The sequence below is a fragment of the Coenobita brevimanus genome, chromosome 56 (assembly GCF_032717465.1).
Source record: "Coenobita brevimanus isolate Jiangsu-jjx chromosome 56, ASM3271746v2, whole genome shotgun sequence".
Taxonomy (NCBI): Eukaryota; Metazoa; Arthropoda; class Malacostraca; order Decapoda; family Coenobitidae; genus Coenobita; species Coenobita brevimanus.
In genome coordinates, this window is record NC_137009.1 from 37,943,552 (window position 1) to 37,963,152 (window position 19,601).

At 43.5% G+C, this 19,601-nt stretch overlaps 1 protein-coding gene across 1 annotated transcript in view; it reads right to left on the reverse strand.

Moving 5' to 3' along the window:
• Nucleotides 1-19,601, reverse strand: part of Npc1a (Niemann-Pick type C-1a) — a 109,705-nt gene that overhangs the window by 43,702 nt on the left and 46,402 nt on the right. Inside the window, exons 2-3 of the mRNA XM_080273898.1 lie at nt 1,026-1,182; nt 383-586 (exon numbers count right to left, since the gene is read on the reverse strand). Of these exons, the coding sequence (XP_080130024.1) occupies nt 383-586; nt 1,026-1,182 (361 nt within the window). The remainder of the gene's footprint in view (nt 1-382; nt 587-1,025; nt 1,183-19,601) is intronic.

Below are 19,601 nucleotides of genomic sequence, written 5' to 3' on the forward strand. Positions count from 1 at the left end.
AGTTTAATTTCACCTGAGGGAACTGGAACACTGCCACACCTGGAATGCCAAGTTGTGGCTGCGTGAAATTCAGTGAACTTTTATTATGAGATATGAATGAGTCTCCTTGGCTCCACTGCAACCTCCACCATCATTAGTACTGTCATCACTAGCATCACAATCAATAATATCACCACCATTAGTATCATCATCACCATCATTTGTATTGCCTCCATCATCTGTGTCACCACCACTATCACCATTACCATCATCATCACTGCCAGTCTGCCACCATCATGAGTACCATTACGATCACCACCATAATCATTAGCATCATCACCACCCCCATCATTATCAACACTACCACCACCACAATCATCATCACCCTCATCACACAACTCACTAGTATCCTGGGCAGTGGTGGTATTGGTGACATGCATGAAGTCACTCTGGTCTGGGGAGCAGGTGAGGTAGCAGAAGGCCTGGCGAAAGTTACGGACGCATGTTGGGCAGCGCTGCAGGAAGAGCGAAGCCAGACTTAACTGGTTGGTCAGGTCACCCACTTGCTTTCCATCACAGCACGTACTTATGCCGCGCCCATCTGCTTCTGTGGGGGTGGAGAAATGTATGTTAATTCTGACAGTGTATGACCACCATTTTACATTTTATTCTTGACACTATCTATTTATCTATCTATTGCCAGACACCTTAATCCCGTAAGGGGTGGCCACAAACAAACTGCCTCCATGTCGCCCTGTCCCACGCCATTTCATTGCCCTGCTCCCAGCTCGCACACCCCACTCTCATACACCTCTCCACTCCATCCCTCCATCTCAACCTTGGCCTCTCCCTCCCTCTCCCCCCCCTCCACCTCACTCACATAAACTCTCCTCATCAGTCTCTCCCTCTCCATCCTCTCCACATGGCCAAACTACCTTAATGTGATACTACCAAACAATTATATTCCATCACTTGCACAAATCCTAGCTTGCATATACTCCTATCTTTCCCCAATCCTTCCTAAGAATCTCCCAGCATCAACATACCCAACTCTGCTACCAGTTCAGGGCATACGGCAGCGAGGGTACTCTTGTCTGGGAGGGGTTTGGGAGGGCCGTCATAGGGGCAGTTGGCTTCCTTGTAGGTCTCTGGGTTGGTTCCACACTGACCATACCACACACACTGCCCGGCCTTGCATGCAACCTGGGGGCAAATAAAAATAAGTTAGTTCTCGACATACCTAATGTACAAATTAGTCTGATAAGTAGCAATGGAACTTACAGCCAAATTTCTGTGACTAACTGTGGAAATAAACAAATAAGTAAATAATATGTACATAAATAAATAAATATGGTGAAAAGGAGGCTTATGATAACTCCTTTTAGTTATGATAATGACAACCACAACAATCATCATCAAAGAATATTACACCATCTGTCTATCTATGTATAGCCCGACACCCTAATCCCACAAAGGGTGGCCGCAGACAAAACGCCTACAAGACGCTCTGTCACCCACCATTTGACTGCCCTCCCCCCAACTCACTCCCCTCTCCCTCATATACCTCTCAACTTCATCCCTCCACCTCATCCTCGGTCTCCCTTTTCCTCTCCCACCCTCCACTTCACCTACATACACCCTCCTAGTCAGTCTTTCAGATATTACAATCAATCAATCAATCAATCATTACACGATACTAAAAATAAAACCAATGACTAGCAAATACACCCATCTCCGTCTACACCTACACAGTGTCACCCCCCCACTCACGTACTGTCCCCCCATTTACCCATTTTCCCCTCCCATTAACCCATTTCCCCCTCCCATTGATCCATTTTTTCCTCCTATTTACCCATTTCCCCCTCCCATTGACCCATTTTCCCCTCCCATTGACCCATTTTCCCTTCCCACTTACCCATTTTTTCCTCCCATTGACCCATTTTCTCCTCCCATTGACCCATTTTCCCTCCCACTGACCCATTTTTCCCTCCCATTGACCCATTTTCCCCTCCCATTGACCCATTTTTCCCTCCCATTTACCCATTTTCCCCTCCCATTTACCCATTTTCCCCTCCCACTGACCCATTTTTCCCTCCCATTGACCCATTTTTCCCTCCCATTTACCCATTTTCCCCTCCCATTTACCCATTTTTCCCTCCCATTGACCCATTTTCCCCTCCCATTGACCCATTTTCCCCTCCCATTTACCCATTTTCCCCTCCCATTTACCCATTTTTCCCTCCCATTGACCCATTTTCCCCTCCCATTTACCCATTTTTCCCTCCCATTGACCCATTTTCCCCTCCCATTTACCCATTTTTCCCTCCCATTTACCCATTTTCCCCTACCATTTACCCATTTTTTCCAATAAGCCTATTTTCACTAATGGACCCTCTTCCCCATGGACTTATTTTCCCCATGGATCTGTATCACTGGACCTACAGACCCATTTCCCACTACAAACACACACACACACACACAGAGAGTGTGTGTGTGTGTGTGTGTGTGTGTGTGTGTGTCTCAGTTCCTTACAGCTTCAACCTTATTCCATACACTGCATACAAGTACCGTACCTCACCATATTTTTTACTTTTTTTCTATCTATCTATCTATTGTCAGACGCCTTCATCCCATACGGGGTGGCCACAAACAAATCGCCTCCACGTCGCCCTGTCCCCTGCCATTTCACTGCCCTGCTTCCAACTCATACCCCCCTCTCTCATATACCTCTCCACTCCATCCCTCCATCTCATCCTTGGCCTCCCCTTCCCTCTCTCCATTGCCAGACGCCTTAATCCCGTAATGGGTGGCCACAAACAAATCGCCTCCACGTCGTCCTGTCCCCCGCCATTTCACTGCCCTGCTCCCAACTCACATCCCCCTCTCTCATATACCTCTCCACTCCATCCCTCCATTTCATCCTCGGCCACCCCCTCCCTCTCTTCCCCTCCACCTCACTCACATACACTCTCCTCATCAGTCTCACACCCTCCATCCTCTCCACATGGCCAAACCACCTCAGTGTGTTCCTCATAACGCTTCCTATCACATCCACATCCACACCACAACGCTCCTTTATATCCTCACTGGTCAGTCTGTCTCTCCATGTGACTCCACAGGCTCCTCTTAAATAACTCATTTCCACGGCTCTCACTCTTGACTTGTGCCCTTCCAACAACGTCCAAGCCTCACTTCCATCTGGTAGAGTTGGTATCACAATACTGTCATGTAGCCTTCTCTTTCTTTCTTTTTTTTTTCTCACAAGCCATATATTTTCACCATGGCAAACTTCATCTCAAAATCTGGACAAACTTCCCCACTAAAATTCACCAATACCTACACAAACTTCACCATAATATCGATAAAATTCACCAATACCTACACAAACTTCACCACAATATCGATAAAATTCACCAATACCTACACAAACTTCACCATAATATCGATAAAATTCACCAATACCTACACAAACTTCACCACAATATCGATAAAATTCACCAATACCTACACAAACTTCACCACAATATCGATAAAATTCACCAATACCTACACAAACTTCACCACAATATCGATAAAATTCACCAATACCTACACAAACTTCACCATATCCCCCCCCCCTCAATTTTACTTCCTGATAAACATTTTCTGCCAATTTCACCAAACTCGAAGCGATTTCTCCACGAATATTTCCTGCCCTCTCCCGGGATGCCGCGTTGGTCCAGTATCCACACACATCCTGCTCTCTCTCTCTCTCTCACACACACACACACACACACACACACACACACAAACACACACACACACTCACTTCTATTATTTCACGCTTGCCTACGTGTTCTTGAAGTGAGTGAAGTAAAGGCGACCCTCGACAACCGTTATGATAATACAAGCGATAATATGGAACTGAATGCAACTGCAGGAAAAAGAAAAAACCCAAGGCTGAGATTCTGAAACATTTACGATCCATTCTCTCTCGTAACTAAGACACGTTACTTTTATTCTTTATTTATTTTGAATCATTTATTTATTTTGAAACATTTACGATCCATATTTATTCTGAAATTTATATGAAACATTTACGATCCATTCTCTCTCATAACTCAGACACGTTACTTTTATTATTTATTTATTCTGAAACATTTAATTATTTTGTAACATTTACGATCCATATTTATTCTGAAACATTTATTTATTCTGAAACATTTACGATCCATTTTTACTCTGAAACATTTACGATCGATTCTCTCATAACTCAGACACATTACTGTTATTTATTTATTTTTTATTCATTTATTTATTTATTTTTCCAGGATGTAGTGATCTAGTTAACTACGCAAAAACAAATCTTAGTTATGAGGAATATTAAGCAGTTTTTTTTATGATTCTGAGGGAGGGGAAGGTCAAGGATGAGATGGTGGGTTGGAGAGGTACCGTATATGAGAGGGGGGAGGGGGGAGCTGGGAGCAGGGCGGTGAAATGGCGGGGGATCGGGCGGAATGGAGGCGATTTGTTTGTGGCCACCCCTTACGGGATTACGGCGTCTGGCAATAGATAGTCACTTAGGTTTGAATATCGACATACGCTGCTTCAATAACATATAAAAGGAAGATGAACATATAAAAGGATTTGTAACATATAAAAGGATTTGTAAAGAGTCGTAACGTAAACTAAACCGGCTGGAGGGGATGCTAAGGAGTGTAGGCTTGAGTGGTATGCAGGCGAGAGGCGGGAGTGGGAAGATGTTGGGAGAAGGAGGGAGAGGACGAATGGGGAGGAGGGAAGGAGAGGAAGGAGGGGCGAGGAATGAGAGAGAAGTAGGAGGAGGAAGGAAAGACGAAGCTTAAAGGGAGGCAGGAGGGAGGGGAAGGTAGGAAGGGGGAAGGAGGGAGAGGACAAAGAGGGAGGAAGGAGGAGGATGGAAGGAAAGAGAGGCAGGATGAGGATGGAAGGAAAGAGAGGCAGGAGGAGGAGGGAGAGGAAACTTAGGAGGGAGGCAGGAAGAACGGGAAAGGAGGAAGGAAGGGAAGGGAGGAAGGAGGGGAAGGGAGGAGGGAGGGGAAGGGAGGAGGGAGGGGAAGGGAGGACGGGGGAAGGAGGGGGAGGGATAATTAGTGAAGGATAAAGGTGGGAAGACAGGTGTATCAGGTCAGTATTAATCCCCCACACCTGTCCACTTCCACGAAAAAAAAATCCCTCCCTCCCCTCCCCTAGCCCTCCCCAGCTCCCCTCTTCAAGTCCTCCCCCTCCCTAATCCCTCCCCCCTCCCCTCTTCAAGTCCTCTCCCCCCTCCCCAGCCTCTCCCACACGCGCACACCTCACTATTAAAATTATCTCGTGATGAAACTAGCCTGCCTACATCACACAAAATTTCACGTGGATGAATACTATAAATAAATCAGTAAAAAATAAAAATAAATCAATAAATAGGAGAGAGAGCGAGAGAAAGAGAGAGAGAGAGAGAGAGAGAGAGAGAGAGAGAGAGAGCACGTTAACAGGTAGTCTGGAAAGTAAATCGCTATGGAAGAGGTGTTAGGGAGCCTCGTTACCCCATCTATCTATCTATTGCCAGACTCCTTGATTCCGTAAGGGGTGGGCACAAACAAATCGCCTCCATGTCGCCCTGTCCCCCGCCATGTCACTGCCCTGCTCCCAGCCCACACACACACACCCTCTCTCATATACCTCTCCACTCCATCCTTTCATCTCATCCTTGGTCTTCCACGACAAGAGTAATTTGATGCCTGAATGAAGCGTTAGTATAGTGGAAAAAGGCGCTTATGAATGGATATCAGGCATGTTTATCTACTACGCCAGAGAGAGAGAGAGAGAGAGAGAGAGAGAGAGAGAGAGAGGTGGAAGATAATTGTAAATGGTCATGCCTACACAACTCTCTCAAATACACCCTCGAGTAAAAAATATTGTAGCTGAATGTACCCACAACCACGTCTCAATTTCACTCATTTAAATTATGGTGTAAAAAATGGTATTTTGGGCGTAACACACACACACACACACACACACACACACACACACACACACACACACAAAGATGCATGTCAACTCTTCCTCTCCCACTCCGTCTGTCCCCTGAGAGAGAGAGAGAGAGAGAGAGAGAGAGACTACATGTACAGTAATTACAATCCATGCAACAGTTACTGATGAAACCTATTATAGCTACAACGACACATAGTACTAGTGAATACAATGTAGAGTGTTACGTCATTACTACTGATACTCAATACAGTATATGCATTAATGAAAGTCCGGATGTACGTTTTTCAACATTCGCAAATGCGCATGCAAATGCGAAAACGAATTTTCAGTATTCACGAACGAGAATGCGAATATTCTGTTTGATGACAGAAACGTGAGTTATTCATATATTTATCGATATTTTTTACAAATTTATTTCACTTACAGTTTCAGCCACAGAAAACTGAATGAACAAATGTCTATCAATTTTCTGGGCTACCAGGATGCGGGACGAGGCCCCAATTATTACATGCCTCCCCCGACGCTACCACATGTCAGACGCGTCCTGAACCAACTTTGAACGGACACACAACAGATCACGTCAGACAGGTCTCTCTCTCTCTCTCTCTCTCTCTCTCTCTCTCTCTCTCTCATATGCTTGAGATTTAGAGAACTTTTTTCTGGTTATAAGCCAAAAATCTGGAGAGTATCCACTTTTTAATGAGAAATTCTGAATATCTGCCATTAGGCAAGCCTAGAACACACATGAATTTTAACTCTGATTTTCTATAAACTTTATAGTTACAGTATTAATATTCGCACAATATTCGCACGACAACACGCGAATATCGAAAAAATATGCGAACATTTGTCACTGCGATAGCGACTATTCGGACCATGACTGACCGTGTTTGGGATATAGGTGGACAGTTTTATACATGTATTTTATTTAAACAGTTTATATTACACACACACAATATTATATATATATATATATATATATATATATATATATATATATATATATATATATATGTATTATTCGCAGTTTATATACATACAGTATATACTTATCTAAATCTATCTATATATACATATATAGCCTACATTACCTATCTATACATATACATGTATTTAAAGTTAATATAAATATTATGTATACACTCTCCCTCTCTCTCTCTCTCTCTCTCTCTCTCTCTCTCACACACACACACACACACACACTCTCTCTCTCTCTCCCCAAAACCCTCAGTCATGTACCCACCACCACAACCTATTAAAAAAAAATCAACTCACTCATATCTCAAAAATACCTATTGTAACTCAGCCTTCAGCCAGACTTCAAAATAAATCACTTGGTTACAAAATACAGTGGGTTAAGGGAAGGTGTATAGGGGAGGGTTGCATTGTGTGTGTGTGTGTGTGTGTGTGTGTGTGTGTGTGTGTGTAATTGTTTTGTAACTATGGGAGAGGGTTGCAGTGTGTGTGTGTGTGTGTGTGTGTGTGTGTGAGAGTGTGTGTGTGTGTGTGTGTGTGTGTGTGTGTGTGTGTGTGTGTGTGTAATTGTTTTGTAACTATGGGAGAGGGTTGCAGTGTGTGTGTGTGTGTGTGTGTGTGTGTGTGTGTAATTGTTTTGTAACTATGGGAGAGGGTTGCAGTGTGTGTGTGTGTGTGTGTGTGTAATTGTTTTGTAACTATGGGAGAGGGTTGCAGTGTGTGTGTGTGTGTGTGTGTGTAATTGTTTTGTAACTATGGGAGAGGGTTGCAGTGTGTGTGTGTGTGTGTGTGTAATTGTTTTGTAACTGTATGGGAAAGGGCTGCAGTGTGTGTGTGTGTGTGTGTGTGTGTGTGTGTGTGTGTGTGTGTGTGTGTGTGTGTGTGTGTGTGTGTTTTTGTTTTGTAACTATGGGAGAGGGTTGCAGTGTGTGTGTGTGTGTGTGTGTGTGTGTGTGTGTGTGTGTGTGTGTGTGTGTGTGTGTGTGTGTGTGTGTGTGTGTTTTGTAACTGTATGGGAGAGGGTTGCAGTGTGTGTGTGTGTGTGTGTGTGTGTGTGTGTGTGTGTTAGGGTTTGTAATTGTTTTGTAACGTGTGTGTACGTGCGTGTAAATTTGTGGATCACTTTCACGTGTTCTCGTTTCATTGCTGTACGTACACTGACAGACACGTACACATACATACATACATATATACACACATACATACACATAAATACACACATACACATATACACACATACATACATATATACACATACATACATACACACACGAACACATTACATAAACAACTACACTAATGACAAGTTACGCTCTCTCTCTCTCTCTCTCTCTCTCTCACACACACACACACACACACACACACACACACAATCCCAAGGTCAATTTTTCTTCTTTATCTCCATGCAATTTTACTCACCTATCCTCGTAAACTCTTTCAATACGACAATTTCTCTCTCTCTCTCTCTCTCTCTCTCTCTCTCTCTCTCTCTCTCTCTCTCTCTCTCTCATGGATAAAATGTTCGGGTCGAGTTAGGGATGGGATGATGTGGTATATGAAGGAGGGAGGGGTGTGTGTTGGAGAAAGGGCAGACTGAAGGCGATATCAAGACGTCCGGCTGTTGATAGATAGATAGATAGACAGATACGGCTAGAGAGATAGATAGATAGGCAGACAAGAAGCAGGCAGATAGACAGATGCGGCTAGAGATAGATAGATAGGCAGACAAGAAGCAGGCAGATAGACAGATACGGCTAGAGATAGATAGATAGGCAGACAAGAAGCGGGCAGATAGACAGACAGACAAGGAGACGAATAGATAAAACAGATAGATATGGCTGTTGCAGGGGATTTCAATTAAGTATATGGCTAGACAGATAGACAGATAAGGAGACAGACAGACAGACAGACAGACAGGCAAATACATAAATAGATAAACAGATAGATATGGCTGTTGCAGGGTATTTGAATCAAGTATATATATCAGAATTTTAACAGCAAAAATCAATAAATACAACTAAATACAAAAAAATTACTGGATACAAGCAACCTATGATCTCCAGTCTTTCAAACGCAGTGTGTCCAGGCATCTCGAAATGATCGGATCTTGAATTTGGCTCTCTATTGTATTTTGTTTTTCTCTTGGAGGGAACAGTTATTGCGGGCTCATGGCCTTTGGTTCCTTCTTCCTTGCATAAAAAAAAAAAAAACTGGATCACCTAATTATACCCCAATCTAACTTGGCCTAATACTGACATTCTTTCTCTCTCTCTCTCCAGAATATGATGCTAGTCACGAGGAAGTGCTACGGACAGGAGGTAGAGCTGATGTACTGTCTCATTCTCTGTGCAGTAAAGGGAATCCAGTCAACGTAATGCTTAAAGAAAACGAAATATCATGAAAAAAAGGCTGCATGAAAACTGATATATATTTCCCAGTGACCAGGAATATAATGCTAGTCACGAAGAAGTGCTGCTGAAAGTCTTATTATTTGTGCAGTGGAGGGACAGCCAATTAGTGTAATGGTAAAAACGAAACATTATGAAAAAAGCTGCATGAAAATTGCCAACTATTTCCCAGTAAGCAAGTCCTTGAAATGCACGAGGCGGGACCCGGATCAGGAAGGAAAGGTGAGGCAGGGAAGGCAGGGGGTGAGGCAGGGGGTGAGGCAGGGGGTGAGGCAGGGAGGGGGGTGGTAGAGGGTGAGGGAGGTGAGGCAGGGAGGGGGGTAATGCAGGGGATGAGGGAGGGAGGGGGTGGTTGAGGGTAAGGCATGAGGTGAGGGACGCAGGGGGTTAGGCAGGGAGGGGGGTGGTAGAGAGTGAGGCAGGTAGATGGTTAAGTGGATGATAATGGTAGGAGGGTTGAGGCAGGAGGCGAGGAGGGGAGATGATGCAGGGAGGTAAGGCAGGGGGTGAGGCAGGTAGTTAGGTGGAAGACAAAGGTAGGGGGGGTTGAGGCCGGGGATGTGGCAGGTGGTAAGGCAGGGAGGTGAGGCAGGGGATGATGCAGGGAGGTAAGGAGGTGAGGCAGGGGGAGGGAGAGCGGGAAGAATGAGGTGAGTAGGAAGGTAGGAAGGCTGGGGCAAGGAAATGAGGTTGATATATACAAGGTAGGGAAAGGAAGGTGGTAGAACTGATAAGCAAATAGGCAGATAAGGGAGAAGAGGTAGGTAGGTAGGAAGGGAGGGAGGTAAGTAGGTCGGCAGATGAGGAAGGTAGAATAGTTATGTATGTACGTGGGTAGGTACGCAGGTAGGTAGAATAGGTAAGTAGGTAGGGAGAATAGGTAGGTAGGTTGGCAGGTAGGTAGGTAGGTAGGTAGGTAGGCAGGGAACTGGGGAAAGACAGGTGAATAAGGCAGAATGACAGGGGATGGGGAGAGAGAGAGAGAGAGAGAGAGAGAGAGAGAGAGCGAGAGGTGGGTCAAATGGCAGGACAGACAGGTGTGGTAAGGGGGAGGGGAGGATAGGCAGGACAGGTTTGGGAAGGTCAAATGTGTAGTTGAGAAATACGCACATCACACACACACACACACACACAAAATATACACAGACGCACACACAAGTATACACAATGGCACATCTATACACAGACGCTCTGGGAAACACACACACACACACACACACACACACACACACACACACACACACACACACACACACACACACACACACACACATAAGCAAAATAAACACACTAGCAATATACAAAAACACACACACACGCACACACACATAAGACAGTAGTGACAGATAGACAGAGATAGACTGATAGACATAGATAAATAAGCTGATAGATACACGCACGGAGTTATACATTTACGAATATAAACATAAACACAGGTAAATATATGCTAAACAAACACTATCTATCTGTCCATCTATCTATCTATCCACTCCCTAACGCATTTCTGTGACTAGTAGCTTCGACATGACTTCCAGACTGTCCCTACTCAGTAACAACCCCTCTTCCCTTGCGAGTACAGTACCATCATTACTGTTAGTCTTTTTTGTACTCCTTTGTACTACATCTTATAGTTTTTCTTACATATTGCACTTTCGCATCTTGGCTTTCTATCGCGTTCTCGGTCGTCTTCTTCCTCCTCTTCTTTATTCTTCTTCTTATTTTTTCTTCCTCCTCCTCCTCCTGCGCCCCCATTCGCTCCTTCTTCCCCCCTCCTCCTCTTCCTCTTCCTGCGCCCATTCGCTTCTTCTTCTTCCCCTCCTCCTCCTCTTTCGCTTCCCACTCGCTTCTTCTTCCCCTCCTCTTTCTCCTCCCACTCGCTTCTTCTTCCCCTCCTCTTTCTCCTTCCACTCGCTTCTTCTTCCCCTCCTCTTTCTCCTTCCACTCGCTTCTTCTTCCCCCCTCCTCCTCTTCCTCCTCCCACTCGCTTCTTCTTCTTCCCCTCCTCCTCCGTCTCCCAATCGCTTCTTCTTCTTCCCCTCCTCCTCCTCCTCTTTTTCCTCCTCCGCCTCCCACTCGCTCCTTCTTCCCCTCCTCCTCCTCTTCCTCCTCCCACTCGCTTCTTCCCCTCCTCCTCCTCTTCCTCCTGCCACACGCCTGGCAATCGTCCTTAACCTTTTCCATACAACTACAAACACCCAGTAAGCAAATAATACACATACATTAACATACACATGAACGTAAAGGAGTGATTCATTTTAAAACCTTCTCAGTATTATACAATTATTTTCCCACTGCTGTTGTTGTTGCTGCTCTTTTTATTTTTTTATTGTTTATCTATCTTATTTCATCCTTCTACCTCTATTATTATTATTATTATTATTATTATTATGTGGAAGTGATTGAGGAAATATGGAGAAATACACTAAGGTGGTTTGGACATGTGGAGAGAATGAAGAATGAAAGACTGACTAAGAGGGTGTATGTGTGAAGTGGAGGGCGGGAGAGGGAGGGGGAGACCAAGGATGAGGTGGAGGGATGGAGTTGAGATGTGTATGAGGGAGGGGGGTGTGAGTTGGGGGAAGGCAGTGAAATGGCAGGAGACAGGGCGACATGGAGGCGATTTGTTTGTGGCCACCCCTTACTGGATTAAGGCCTCTGGCTATGGATAGACAGATGGATTTATTATTATTATTATTAATTATTATTATTATTATTATTAAGAATTTTTTTTGATGCCCTTCTCCTTTACCGTAACACACACACACACACACACTCTCTCTCTCTCTCTTTCTCTCTCTCACACACACATACACACACACACATACACACACACAGAAAATCATGCACTTAAGGTTAATGTTGTCTGTCATCTAAGTAACTCTCTCTCTCTCTCTCTCTCTCTCTCTCTCTCTCTCTCACACACACACATACACACACACAGAAAATCATGCACTTAAGGTTAGTGTTGTCTGTCATCTAAGTAACTCTCTCTCTCTCTCTCTCTCTCTCTCTCTGACCTGTATTATGTGGCTTCCTACCCTAACCCTAATCCCAAGTGTAAGATGGGGCCAGGCTGGGTGGGGTGGGGTGGGGAGGGGAGGGGGAGGGAAGAAGGGAGATAGCATGTCCATATAAGGAAACACGAGGTGGTGTGTGTGTGTGTGTGTGTGTGTGTGTGTGTGTGTGTGTGTGTGTGTGTGTGTGTGAGAGAGAGAGAGAGAGAGAGAGAGAGAGACAGACAGACAGACAGACAGACAGACAGTGTGTGTGTGTGTGTGTGTGTGTGTGTGTGTGTGTGTGTGTGTGTGTGTGTGTGTGTGTGTGTGTAAGAAAAAAGAAAGGGGGCTGGAAAAGAGAAAAGAAAAAATACGAGAAGAGGAGAAAATTGAAAGTAGATAACCATAATACAGGAAAAGGAAGTATTGGAGGGGAGGGAAGGGGGAGGGAAGATTACTATTATTACTATATACCGTGGTTAGGTCCGTCAGAGCGAGGTAAGGTGGGGGGGAGGAGGATAGATAGATAGATAGGCAGATAGATACTGTGGATATAGATACATAAATACGCAGAGAGAGAGAGAGAGAGAGAAACGTGTCCCTTACGCGTGCATCCTTGCCCGCATTGCAACTGATATATAACTCAATCGCTATCTATCTATCTATATATATATCTATCTATCTATCTACCTATCTGCTATCTCTGTCTATCTACTCATTATCTAATCTTTTACTTGTCTACTATCTAACCTTTTACTTTTAGCCTGCAGTCCACCGGGTTCACATTGAGATGAGCCTAGGGTTACTACTACCACTAACTACTACTACTAGTACGGCAGCTAAAACTTCTACTACTACTGCTAAAACTACTACTAATACTGCCACTACTAACTTCTACTATTATCACTATTACTACTGCTGAAACTTCTACTACTGCTGCTAAAACTGCTACTACTACTACTACTGCCACTACTAACTTCAATTACTACTACTACGGCAGCTAAAACTTCTACTACTACTACTGACACTACTAACTTCTACTACTACTACGGCAGCTAAAACTTCTACCACTACTGCTAAAACTACTACCACTACTACTACTACTACTACGGCATCTAAAATTTCTACTACTACTACTATTAGCAAAACATATATTCTCAGTCTCGCTACCATCCAGCTAATTCCACTCGAGATTTTTGGTTAAAAGACTGAAAAGGTTAGAAAAAGTACATAAGTAAACACATATTCTTGTAAGTATACCCATATTCTTATAAGTATATTCATGCAAGTATCTGTTTTTTTTTTTTTTTTTTTTTTTTAATGCGAGGAAGAAGGAACCAAAGGCCATGAGCCTGCAGTAACAGTTCCCTCCAAGAGAAAAACAAAATACAATAGAGAGCCAAATTCAAGATCCGATCATTTTGAGATGCCTGGACACACTGCGTTTGAAAGACTGGAGATCATAGGCAGCAGGAAATACAGACAGAGGGAGACAGTTCCAGAGCTGACCTGTTGCATAAATGAAAGACTGGGAGTAACGGTTAACTCTTGCATTAGAGAGTTGGACAGAAAAGGGATGAGAGTTTGCTGCCAGACGGGTGCTACGCGCCCGTCGTAGAGGTGGAGGAATGCAAGCAAACAGTTCAGAGGAGCAGTGACCATTAAAGTAGCGATAGAAAAGAGATAAAGATGCAACATTGCGGCGAAGAGACAGAGGTTGAAGGGAGTCAGTAAGAGGAGGAAAGTTAATGAGACGAAAAGCCTTTGACTCCACCCTATTGAGAAGAGCTGTATGTGGGGAGCCTCCCCACACATGAGAGTTGTACTCCACACAGGGGCGGATAAAACCCCTGTATAGAGTCAACAATTGTGCAGGGGTAAAGAAGGAGCGGAGTCAGCTTAGCACACCCAATCTCTTGGAAGCAGATTTTACGAGAGATGTAATATGATCTTTCCAAGATAAGTCCCGAGTAAATGAAACCCCAAGCATGTTCAAGGATGATGCAGGATTAAGCTGAATATTATTAAACATTAATGGGTATACTGTACCTGTGGAAGATTTTGTCGGGTTGATAGGTGTAAGAACTGAGTCTTAGATGCATTAAAGACAACCATATTATTTTTACCCCAGCCAGAGATATGAGCCAAGTCAGACATTAGGTGTGCCATAGCCTCATCCCTTGTTTCTTGAAGTAACTGTTGAGATGGGCGTTGCGGGAACCGAATGGAAAGGTGAAGGGTGGAGTCATCAGCGTATGAGTGGATAGGGTTAGATGTACAGCTTAGAAGATCATTGATGAATAAAAGGAAGAGAGTTGGTGATAGGACAGAGCCCTGAGGAACACCACTGTTGATAGATCTAGAAGAACGATGGCCGTCTACAACAGCGGCTATAGAACGACCAGAAAGGAAGCTAGCGATGAAGGCACAGATAGAAGGATAGAAACCGTAGGAGGGCAGTTTGGAAATTAAAGATTTATGCCAGACTCGATCGAAAGCCTTTGAGATGTCAAGTGCAATGGCAAAGCTTTCGCCAAAGTCCCGAAAGGAGGATGACCAAGAGTCTGAAAGGTAGGTGAGAAGATCGCCAGTGGAGCGTCCCTGACGGAACCCATACTGACGATCGGAAAGAAGGTTGTGATAGGAAAGATGCCTTAAAATTTTTCTATTAAGAATTGACTCGAAAACTTTTGAAATACAGGACGTTAAAGCAATTGGACGACAGTTGGAGGGTTGGGAGTGGTCACCCTTCTTTGGGACTGGCTGAATGAGAGCAAACTTCCAGCAAGAAGGAAAGGTACAAGTTGACAGACAAAGGCGAAAGAGTTTGCCTAGGCAGGGTGTAAGCACAGAAGCACAGTTCTTGAGAACAACAGGAGGGACCCCATCAGGCCCATATGCCTTGTTAGTACTGAGGCCAGTGATGGCAGAAAATACACCAACTGAAGACATTTTAATGTCAGCCATGAGGAAGTCAGAGGGGAGAAGTGATGGAGGAACAGCACCGGAATCGTCTAAGGTGGAATTGGAGGAGAAAGTTCAGTGAAGAGATCTGCTTTATCAGTAGAAGAAATAGCTACAGAACCATCAGAGTAGAAAAGAGGAGGGAAGGATGATGAGGTAAAGCTGTTAGAAAGATTTTTGGCAAGGTGCCAGAAGGAGCGGGAAGAATTCGAGTTGGAGAGTTGAGAGCATTTAGTATGGATGAAATTATTTTTAGTAGAGCGAAGAACAGACTTAGCACGATTCCGGGCAGAAACGTAAAGATGATGTGATTCAGGGGTGGGCTGGCTCCGGTACCTTTTGTAGGCCTTCTCCTTGTTGCGGACAGCATTAGAACAAGCGTGATTAAACCAAGGCTTTCTTGCTTTAGTCAAGTAAGTAAGTAAGGAAGGAAGGAAGCAAGCAAGCAAGCAAGGAGGGAAGGAAGGAAGCAAGCAAGCAAGCAAGGAGGGAAGGAAGCAAGGAAGGAGGAAAGGAAGGAAGGAAATATAGTCTTGTTATTGTCCAAAGATTTATTTATTACAGGAAAGACGTCTCGTACTAAAGTTATTATAAATTGCCAAATATCTAGGAAGCGTGGAGTGGCGCGCTCTTATCAGCTGATCAATATAAACAAACCCACGTACTTGCATGCTGCCTCTTTCAAAGGATAAGAGTACGAGGATATAGAATGTTTACGATGTTTATCCTGTGTGTGTGTGTGTGTGTGTGTGTGTGTGTGTGTGTGTGTGTGTGTGTCTGATGTTTATCCTCTCTCTTTCTCTTTCTATGTGTGTGTGTACTTCCTCCTTCAGTCAATTTCCCGAAAAGAACTATATCCATTAATTGTCAATAAATTACACATTATTAGAAAGTTTATTAAGATGGTGCGTATCACACACACACACACACACACACACACACACACACACACAAAAGCTAAGACCACACCAGATGCTCGAGCTGATGGCGGACACATACATACATACATACATAATACATACACATACATACATACATACACATACATACGTACACATATACATACGTACACATATACATACATACACAGCCTATATAGTGACATCTGAATCCACAATAACTTCCGCAAAATAATATATGCAGCCATTCCTATTATTACATTATTATTATTATTATCATTATTATTATTATTATTATTATTATCGGTGGTGGTGGTGATGAGAGTAGTAGTCGTAGTAGTGGTGAAGGTGGTAGCAGTCGTAGTAGTAGCAGTAATAGTAGTAGTAGTAGCAGCGTTTCAGTTGGTTGCAGAGTTTACACACTCAACACTGTGTAAATGAAAGATACCATACTACACAAGGACCTGACAGCAGTACTTGGTTGCTAGGAGGGTACGAGAGAGGTACTGGGTGGAGAGGCCTTTTTTTCTCCCTGTTCGTTGTAGTGGTGGTGGTGGTGGTGATAACAGATGTAGTAGAAGTAGTAGTAGTAGTAGTAGCAGTAGTAGTTGTTGTTGTATCATCATTATTATTAACGGTATTATTACATGCATTTAAATTTAACACAAACGCAAAAAAATGTATAAACTTCAAAATAAAAGCCATCCGTTACGTGCATCTATGAACCCCAACAACGGCGCAACGGAAGCCACGCAACAGACCAACGGGTATCAACAACGGAGCAACGGAAGCCACGCAACAGACCAACGGGTATCAACAACGGAGCAACGGAAGCCACGCAACAGACCAACGGGTATCAACAACGGAGCAACGGAAGCCACGCAACAGACCAACGGCAATAAACTCCCCAGCCCCGTTCGCCTAAGCGGAGTGGGTGTTGTTGACTGTTATGCTGCCGACTTACTATACAGGTTTGAAATTCTGAATCCTGGTACGGGCTGCTTACGTCACTCTACTCAGGTGTCCATCCACGCTTTGTGAGTCGGTAGGTAAAACAAGTACTGTGGGTAACACGTAGGGAGGGTAACTGGGGTAACCTGTAGGGATGAATAACCCGCCACAAGCTCAAAGGCCTATGTTATGAAGATGGGCATGCGGCTAAGTGCATCATGGCATATACCCCCACCTCTACCTCACCCATTAATTTACTCTACCTTTACTAACAGCCCTAAAATTGATGCACTAACACAATGCTTTAGAATTGTTAATCATATATCACGATCAATCTTGGTGAGAAGGAGAGCAAGACGTGAAGGAAATGCAGGGAAGTGTGTTAAAAGGGTTCGGCTTAGCGAGTTGGCGCCGTATTTGGAATGCACGCTGCATTTACACAGTTCGTCGCTCAACGCACTTCGGGACTCTGCCTAAATTTGCACACTTCACCAAACATAGCCTAACCAGATTTATCCCTGTTAAACTCTATACTATCTGACCTACCTTAGCCCAACTCTGCTTCACGAAACTAAAATTAATACTGAAAAAGAATGTGCATGACGGAACAGTCTCACATGCCGAAATATACAACTAGAGCGATGAGTAAAAAGTTCTGTCTTTCATATTTTCATTCCTTCCTAAACGACAGATTATCATTCCTTCCGCCTCTCTCTCTCTCTCTCCAGGTGTCTCATTATGCAATCACACAAAAAAATAATTCATGTAACACCTTCCACTGCCAAAACCAAATGCGTATGGGAAATTTTGCCCATGGCTGTGCACTCTCCCTCTCTCTCATACCATATCATCATTCTCTCTCTCTCTCCAGACGACCTAGGACTATGTAAGCGCTTCCTGGCCCTAGTTACGGTCATTGTGGGCTCCGTTCCCGTTCGATGGGTAGCAACACATTAACCGCGTCTCCCCCTTTGTTTACTTCCTGTTTCTTCCCCCTGGCGGCGATATTGTGAAACACGGAATTCAAAAGTTGCATCTGTTGGCTTTGTTATGATGGAGATTACTGTTCTTTTTAGTAGTTATTTTTGTTGTTAGTAGTAGTGGTGTTGTAACAGTAGTAACTGTAATAGTAGCAATAGTAGTAGTATCAACAGTAATGGTAGTAGCAGTGGTTGTTAAATAGTAACAGCAATGGTAGTTGCAGCAGCAGTAGTAGTAATAACTAGTAGTAGTAGTAGCAGCAGCAGCAGTAGTAGTAGTAGCAGTAATAATAATAATAATAATAATAATAATAATAATAGTAGTAGTAGTAGTAGCAGTAATAATAATAATAATAATAATAATAGTAGTAGTAGTAGTAGTAGTAGTAATAGTAGTAGTAGTAGTAGCAATGGTGGTGGTGGTATATTAGCATTATCATCACTATCGTTATTACCACTGTTGCTTAGCTGATTCATTCTCTCTCTCTCTCTCTCTCTCTCTCTCTCTCAAACCTTGGACTGCCATGACTAGCAATCAATGGGCGTAGCGAACCGTACTGGCAATCTATCTTACTCTTAGGGGAAGTACAGATAGATAGAAATAGATAGGTAAGGAGGCAGGCAGAGATAGATGCAATACGTGAATAGATAGACAGGTGGAGGTCAACAGATAGATAAACTGATAGACAGGCAGGCATGAGTAGAGAGATGTACACAAACAGTTCATAAATATTAGACAGATAGATGGATAGACAGATAGATACAAAGACTGATGGACTGATAGATAAATGAAGAGATAGATAAATAGATGGACAGGCAGATGGTCAGATAGATAGATAAATAGATAGATATAGATAAACAGATGGAGCTAAATACAGATAGATGGATGGAGATAGATAGACAGATGGGTAGATAGACAGATGGATAGATGGACAAATGGATATATAATTGGATGGATAGCTGATAGATGGATGAATACAGAATGATGGATAGATAGATTGATAGATAGACAGATAGATAAATATATGGATGGATGGACAGATAAATAGATACACCGATAGATAGTCTGACAATAAACGTTTAGACTGAAGCAGACCTAAAATATAATTACAGAAATGGAAAAGAATATTTATGTATAACTACTACGGTAATAATAATAATAATAATAATAATAAATGCTAAGATGATTCAAGTTCTTAGGAAGCAGATGGTGGTTGTCTCTCTCTCTCTCTCTCTCTCTCTCTCTCTCTCTCTCTCTCTCTCTCATGTATCACCGACCCTGCAAACCCCTCATGCGCATTCATTTCAGGCTCTTTTGCGCACAATATAACAATGCATATTTCAGAGGTTACCCATGGGCATCCCCCTCACCCCCACCTCTCTCTCCCTCTCTCTCTCTCTCTCTCTCTCACACACACACACACGATAAAACTGACACACACATACATACAAAGA